This window comes from Sorex araneus, chromosome 11, assembly GCF_027595985.1.
Source record: "Sorex araneus isolate mSorAra2 chromosome 11, mSorAra2.pri, whole genome shotgun sequence".
NCBI lineage: Eukaryota > Metazoa > Chordata > Mammalia > Eulipotyphla > Soricidae > Sorex > Sorex araneus.
This window is the reverse complement of record NC_073312.1, coordinates 29,651,128-29,659,425: the sequence shown is the minus strand read 5'-3', so window position 1 is coordinate 29,659,425 and position 8,298 is coordinate 29,651,128. Positions and strand designations below refer to the sequence as shown.

General features: G+C 47.1%; 1 protein-coding gene across 5 annotated transcripts in view; it reads left to right on the top strand.

The window, feature by feature from the left end:
- Positions 1–7,814: 7,814 nt before the first annotated feature.
- LCOR (ligand dependent nuclear receptor corepressor) overlaps positions 7,815–8,298 on the top strand; it is a 111,697-nt gene continuing 111,213 nt past the window's right edge. For 2 of the 5 annotated variants that reach the window (XM_055118753.1, XM_055118758.1), the window contains exon 1: positions 7,820–7,934. In XM_055118753.1, the coding sequence (XP_054974728.1) occupies positions 7,838–7,934 (97 nt within the window). In that variant the 5' untranslated portion in view covers positions 7,820–7,837. Of the gene's footprint in view, positions 7,935–8,298 lie in introns of all 5 variants that reach the window. The other 3 variants (XM_055118757.1, XM_055118755.1, XM_055118756.1) reach the window with 3 other exon arrangements.

Below are 8,298 nucleotides of genomic sequence, written 5' to 3'. Positions count from 1 at the left end.
CGGCCGACCCGGGTTCGATCCCCGGCATCCCATATGGTCCCCCGAGCACCGCCAGGGGTAATTCCTGAGTGCATGAGCCAGGAGTAACCCCTGAGCATCACTCGGTGTGACCCAAAAAGCGAGAAAAAAAAAGATTGAAGAAAAAAAATATAGCTAAGTGGAAGAATATACATCTCTTATGTGTGTGAGGTCCACAGTTTAAATATCAGCTGAGGGCCAGGGAGATGGAGATAAGGCTGTGTCTGCTTTGCATACAGGAGGCTCAGATTTCATCTCCAGTACCACAGGGCCCTTGTTCACTGAGCACTACCAGGAAGGACCCAGAGCACAGATTCAGGCCTGGCTCTAAAAACAAACAGTGTAAATAAAAGCAAAAAAACAAAAAGCAAAAATACCCCAAAAAAGGTTAACCAGAAAATGAGATCAAGGTGTAGGAGCTAGTGAGATAGGAAAAAAGCTGGAAGCCAGGACCAGAGCAATAGTACAGCAGGTAGGGCTTTTGCATTGCACACGGCCGACCTGTGTTCGATCTCCATCATCCGATAGGATCCCCTAAGCCCACCAGGAGTAATCGCTGAATTCATAACCAGGAGTAACCCCTGAGCATCCCTGGATGTGCCTTCTAAACAAAAGCAAACAAAACAGCTGGAATCTTCACAAAATTTGGTTGGCTCACCAAAGGTCAACCATTAGATTTTTCATGATGGAAACCATGGGTAACTTGTTTGGTTTTGATTTTGGGCCACACCTGGAAATATTCCAGGGTTACTCCTGGCTCTGCACTCAGGAATCACTCCTAGCAGTGCTTGACACACCATATGGGATGCTCAAGATCAAATACGGATCAGCAGTATGTGAGGTAAACGCCCAGCTTGCTTTACTATTGCTTTGGCCCCACTGATAACTTTTGATAAATGAAGTTTCTGTAGAATAAGAGATTTCAGTGGAAAATGGAGAAATCTGAAGGAATAAGAGAGAGAAGGCAGGGAAACAAGCAATTATCTTGAAGAGTTATATTATAAAGGAGCAGAGAAAATGTGGTGGCAGCTACAAATGGATATAGAGATAAGGTATAACTACACATGGATATAGAGATAAGGCATAACTACACATGGATATAGAGATAAGGCATAACTTACTCTCACTATAATAGCTTATTTATTTTTATTTATTTTTTGCTTTTTGGGTTACACCTGGTGATGCACAGGGGTCACTCCTGGCTCTGCACTCAGGAATTACCCTGGTGGTGCTCAGGGGACCATATGGGATGCTGGGAATCAAACCCCGGTTGGCCTCATGCAAGGCAAATGCTCTACCTGCTGTGCTATCACTCCAGCCCCACAATAATAGCTTATAGTGGGAGTTATATGTTACCAAAAAGTAATCTATCAAATTTTATGTGTGTGTGGTTTTGGGGTCATACTCAGTGGCACTGAGGACTTACTCCTGGCTCAGGGATCATTCCTAGTGGGTCTTGGGGACAATATGTAGTATGAGAATTGAACCTGAATCAATCACATGCAGGGTAAGCACTTTGCCTGCTGTACTATCTCTCAGACTACATCAACATTTTTATGTATTATTGATACATCAAAAATTTTAAATATCTATTTTTTATTGAATCACCATAAGTTACAAAGTTACAAAGATATTTGTGATTCAATTTCAAGTGTTCAGTGTTCAACACCCATCCTTTCATCAGTGTCAACCACCGTCCATCAATGGGCCCAGTTTCTCTCCTGCCCCTCAAACTGCCTGTATGGCAGGCACATTCCTTCTGTGATTGTCCTACGGTTCCCTTCCCTAACTTATTCTACCCACCCCCACCATGGTACACCAAATTTTGAAATTGCTGTTCCTTTGACATGGTGGTTTGATTTCTGGAAGATAATATGGCACATGTGTCATACATATATTCATGTATCACAACATATGATTCTATCATTTGTATAATATACCTATATATGTTAACAGGATGTATAATATGCTTTTTTTAAAAAAAAAAAATCAGTTTTGCGCTTTGCTTGCTTCTTTGAGCCACACCCAATGATAGTCAGGGCTGTATCCTCAGGGATCTTTCCTGATGGTGATTGGGTGACCATATGCCATTTGGTTATGGGTCAAATTCTGATCGACTATGTGCAAGGTAGGTGCTCTGCCCGCTGCCTAAAATACACTTTTAATTCTATTTTTGCTTTTGGGGTCACACCTGGTTGTTCTCAGGGCTTATTCCTGTCCCTGCACTCAGGGATTAGTCCTGGAAGTCTTGTGGGGTGCTGGAGATTAAACCATCATGCAAGGCAAGTACCCTACCTGCTGTATATTTCTCTGGCTCCCTACAATACACTCTGAAAAAAAAAGTCAAATGTTTTTGTTTTTTTTTTTGGCCATACATGGCAGTGTTCAGGGCTTACTCCCTTGCTCTGTGCTCAGGGATCACTCGTGGCAGGTTCAGGGAACAATATCGGGTGCAGGAGACAGAATCTGGGTTGTTTGTGTAGAATCTGGGAGGTAGGCAAGCACCCTACCAGCTGTACTATCTGTCCAGCCCCTACAACACACTTTTAAGTGACCAAAGAATGATGCAAAAATTGTTATTTATAGCATAAAAGATTTGGGCCAAACATATCTCTGCATACCTCTGGTTTAACAGTAGGTAGACCTAGTATATCAATCAGGTAGGGTAGTTGTATAACCAAATGCTGGGTGTGGCCTTTGGTGACCCCCAAGATCAATGGAGCTGAACAACACTTCATTGCAGAGCCAAACTTTGAACTGTCTAGCCCAGTGGGCTGAATATCATGGATAGTGGCCCAGGGACTCCTCAGCGTGGCTTATAAGTGATCCTGCCCCTTCTCATCAAAAACCTCAAACTTTTGTGGTTAAATACTGTCACTGTCACTGTCACTGTCATCCCGTTGCTCATCAATTTGCTCGAGTGGGCACCAGTAACGTCTCCCTTGTGAGACTTGTTACTGTTTTTGGCATATCAAATACGCCACGGGTAGCTTGCCAGGCTCTGCCCTGCGGGTGAAATACTCTTGGTAGCTTGCCAGGCTCTCCAAGAGGGGCAGAGGAATCGAACCTGGGTAGTCCGTGTGCAAGGCAAATGCCCTACTGCTGTGCTATCACTCCAGCCCATGGTTAAATACAATGGACATTTTTTTTTTAACTCTCAGGTCAAAGTTCAAGACAGAGCTGACAAAGGACTTTGCTCTAAGCATCATCCTGAAGCCTGGATAGCATGCACTGTGTGATTTGGCTATCTTCTGGGACCCTTATCCCTCTGCCTTCACTGGTAAGTAGGTAAAAGAATAGGGATAGAGAGAGAGTATAGGGGGTAAAGTGTTTCCTTTGCATGTGACTGATTCTGGGTTCAGGGGACCACATATGGCATTACCAGGCATAACCCTTGAGCACTGCTGGGTGTGGCCCAAAATTAAAAAAAGAAAAAGAAAGAACGAAAAAGATTATCATGTGTGAGGTGTGTTTATTTGTTGTTTTTGGCCAGACCTATGAATCACTATATATTATTCATGTTTATTTTTTTTTTGGGGGGGGGAAGAGGAGGTGGTTGAGGCCACAGCTAGCAATGTCCAGGGCTCACTCCTGGTTCTACACTCAGGAATCGTTCCTGGCAGTCTCGGGGAACCATATGAGGTGCTGGGGATTCAGCCCAGGTTGGCTGCATGCAAGATAAATGCTCTAAACACTGTACTTAGCTCTCCAGCTCTCATTCATGTTTCTACTCTAATGGCCACAGTTTGTTTATATAGCCTCCATGACATCTTGCTACGTATGTGCCCAGAAGAAAACCGGATCTGGTAACTGTTCAGCCATCACACCCAGGTTGCCTCCACACCCAACTAGCACACTCAGATCATGATATCTTCCCTCGCATGTTCTTAGGGACCTGTATGAGAGTAGAATCACACACACCATGCAAAGGGATTGAAAAAAAATTTTTTTAATTGAATCACAGTGAAATACACAGTTACAAGGTTGTTCATGATTTGGTTTCATTAATATAATGCTACAATACCCTCCCTTCACAGTGTACATTTCCCACCACCAGTGTCCCCAGTTTCCCTAACCCCTCCCATCCCCACCTCTGTGGAGGGTACTATTTTTCTTCTTTCTCTCTTTCTCCCCCTCTCTCTCTACCTCTTTCCCTCTCTCTCTCTCTCTCTCTCTCCACAAACACCATACACACTCTCTCTCCCTCCCTTCCCCCCATCTCTCTCTGAACAGGATTTTTAGATGAGGCAGATGCTATTTGAATAACCCACTCATAACCATCAGACCTCACCATTTTGGTAGAGTTGCTTAAAATGTCAATTTGCAAGCTTCTGGATCTCTGTACCTGAGGCAACGTTCTTGGCTCCTAGAACCTGTCCAGGAATTAATCCTTCCCTAGACTCAGAGTAAGTCCCAACCAACAATGAGGAGGTTTATGTATAAATACCCTAGTTCCCTTATTACTTAAAGGGGTTAGTGTCGAACACATGTGATGTTTTAGTTGCCCACCCTTGTGATTGCTTAATACTGTAGCTTTATTTATTTTATTTCTTTATTTTATTTATTTTTTGGGTGTGGCTATTGGGCTACACCTGGCAGTACTAGGGCTTACTCCTAGCTCTGTGTTCAGTGCTGCTCATTGAATTCAGATCTGCATGTGCAAGGCAAGAAGATATTTACCTGCTAAATATTTCTCCCAGCTCTTTTAAAAAAACCCACAAAAATAACAATATTTATTTAAAAATAATAAGCTTTAATTGATTTCATCTCTTCTCTCACTTCCTGCTGCTTGAAATTGTCTCTCTAGTAGTCTTCTTGCACTTTAAACTCTCTTTTTCTTTTTTTAAACTCTTGTCTCCTCTTGTCTCAGAAATTAAATGTCTGGATCATGGAATCTTGGGCTAGAAAGGGATCATCATACCTTCATACTCTCACATAAAGATTCTTCTCTATACCCTGGCAGCTTTGGAATTAATCTCACAGTTTTATTTTGTGTTTCTCTGGTTACTAGTGAAATTGAAAGCTTCCATAGACTGGTGAGTCATATCTTTTTCTCACTTTTGGATTTCGTGACAGTATTCTTTTCCACTCTATCAGGGTTACCTGATTTCCTTGTATACTTTAGGTTTTAATTCCTCTTTGGTTTTTGATGTCTCAAACACCTTTCAGGCTAACAAGCATGTGCTAAATCATATATTTGGTTCACCATAAACCTTACTAACAAAGACTTTAAACATTAGCATATAATTTAATATAATATATAGTGCACATTTGGGGGGGAATCTGGTTTACAGTTATTCCCCAGTGAAAGTCACAAAATTACCTTCCATGATTTTCCTTTTCTATGGAATTATATCACGGTACCCTGTAGGTGAATTCCTACTTGTCACAGGTCAGGTTCTCAGAAAGCAGAAGTTGGGATGAACTTTGGAATGTGAAAAATGTATTGAGGATTTGCAGTTATGACAGGGCAGGGGAGGAAGCAGGATTGTCTGGAGAAAGTAACTGAACTTAGATGCAGTTTGAACAAAGCCTCGGACAACCCAGTAAAGCTCTTTAAAGCGCCGATTAACCTTTAGAGTAACCTTCTCAGGCTGAAATAGCCAGGCTTTTATTATCTATTTATCTATCTGTCTTAAGGCCACACCCAGAGTGTCCAGGGGCTATCTCTCAGGGCCCTACTATGCCAGAAGCAGCAGCCTACCATCTCTCAGCAGGGACTAGTCCCCACCACACACCACCAGTGGGGCCCAGAAATAATAACAACAAAAACTGGTCCAGGCGTGGTCCAAAAAACAAAGGAAAAGGGCTGGTTCTGTAGCCGGGTTGACTGGATTTGCTTGAATTTACATAATTCCCACTTTTATATCAGAGTTGACTTCTGAAGTCCTTAGCTTCTGAATCTATATAGACCTATTAAGAGATTTGTTCAATGTGTTCGAGCGGGCACCAGTAACGTCTCTCACTGAGAGACTTATTGTTACTGTTTTTGGCATATCCAATATGCACTGGTGCCCGCTCGAAATTAAGAGATTACAAGGACTTATTGCCCGTGGTTTATTTACAAATTATTTAAAACTGGAAAATATATTAGCTACGAACTGGAGTTAAATGTTCAAAGGGACATTTGAAACTTTAGGAAACACGCTGCCCTGGAATAGCATAGAAAGACTCATGCCTAGGAAAGCATACACAGACTGGAAGCTAAAAAGACTCAAATCCACCATCTAGCGGCAAAGAAAGAAAGTTCCAGGCTGGCGATGTAAGATGTCGAGCAGGATAGTGATCCATAACAACCTTTTCTCTCATTTGTCCTTTCTCCCCTCCACCACTCAACCCTGTCTCGGAACACACAAATCCAGTCTTTCCGGATTCGATCTCTTGCTCATTCGACAGTATTCTTAAGCCAATGGGACGTGACAGATTTGGGGGAAAGCGTGGGGAAATGGGTTTTAAGATTTTTTTGGTGGGGGGGGGGGGGTGGGCGCAGAAAGTGCTTTTTTGTTCATCCGTCGCCAGCCACTCCTAGCAAGAGGCCCGCGCGTGCCCTCTGCGTCCACACCGACACGTCACTCATCAGAGGGAGCGAGCCCCGGCCACCACCTTAAAACCAACACGCCAAAGGGATCCTTGATGTCTCTAGCTAGCACTTAACGACCTTGTTTTCCCAACTACAGAGATTGAAATTTAGTCTTTAAGTTTGAATTTAAATATTTAAATGCGGGAACGCACCGTCTGTAATCTTAAACCCTAAAGGTTAAGGAAGAGGCCAGCCTACGCCCGGCAATAGGGAAGTTTTCCCGGGTTCCCTTGGTTTGGTTATTCCCGCTCCTTTCTCCTTCTCGGTGTTTCCCTCTTCCCGAGTGGCACCGTCAGCATCGCACTGAAACCAAACAGGTAGCAGCCGCGCACTGTGCGGGGTCGCCCACCTCTTTCGGGAGTGACTGTAAAATCCTGTTCGTTATTGAAAATATTTGTCCTATCCTGAAAAATAAAATCAAGCCATTAAAAAAAAATCTTGCTTCAAGATCGCGGATCAAGGCTTCTTTTGAAAAACTATTCTCATTTTGGCAGTTTCCTTAGACACCGTTTCACTCATCACAGAAAGCCTCGGATCAGGCTTGCTGGTAGAAAACCTGACTTCACCTAAAACGCCAGAGTTTTATTTATTTATTTATTTCGTGGAGGGTGCGCGGATGAACGCGGGCTCGGTCTTCCCGGGACTTAGGTAACACATGTTAACACCTTCACCTTTGCAAACTTGGAGCTCGGTGCGGGCTGCACCGGCATCCGGGCACTTATTCATAATTCTGCTTCTTCAACCCGCTCCGGGAGGAGCAGTTTCGACTGAGAAGTTCCGAGCAGCAGTTACCACTCAACTTGCAACAGTTGGTGTCCGGCCATAGGAAGGTTGGAACTGATCCATGCGACATTTTTTTTTGGGGGGGGGACAAAAAAATGCCCCTGGAAGGGGCATTGGTGGCCCTGGGGTTGGGGTGTGGTGGGGTGGGGGGAACAAGGCGGCAGCGCGGGGCGGTAGGAAGGCGCCTCCCGGAGCCCACAGAGGCGGCGGCCCCGGCCGGGACCCAGAGCCCCGACCTCCCGGGCCGGCCGGGCGCGGGACGGAGCGGGGCGGGCGTGCGCCCAGGCCGCCCCCGGGGCCACGCCGGGGCCACTCGGAGGTGAGGCCGGCCCTGCCCTCGCACCGCCCCCGGCGGGAGGCGCGACGCCCAGGCCCCGGGTGCGTGCGCGGCCCCGGGCGACGCGGCTGGGCGTGCGCGGGGCCGCGGTGGAGGCAGGGCCGGGCGGGCGGCAGAAGATGGCGAGGGTGTGTAGGCGGCAGCAATGCTCCGTTGAGAGACGCGGCTTTCGGCAAGAACTGGACTCGTGGCGCCACAAGCTCATTCACTGTGTAGGTGAGGGCCTCCCCCCCGGCCGCCCCCGGCTCTCGGGCCGTCCCGCCCGCCGCAGCCCGGCGCTCGCGAGGCAGCGCCCGGGCGCAGGCAATTTGCCGCCCCGGCCCGCCCGCCCTCCTCGGCTCGGGCGTCCCCCTCCCCCACCCCCCGGAGTGCGGCGGGCGGGCGCGCGCGACCTCCGGGCGGGCTCCGGGGCGGCCGGGCCCGGGCGCGCGCCCGCCCCTCCCCTCCCCTCGCTCCCCGGGGCGGGCTCTGAGGCGGGAGCGCGGCCCCTCCCCCTCCCCGGCCGCCCCCCGCCCGGCCGCCCGGCGCCGGCGTCCCCGGCTTATTGTGGAGACTCGCCCCACGGCGCTGCCACTTGACC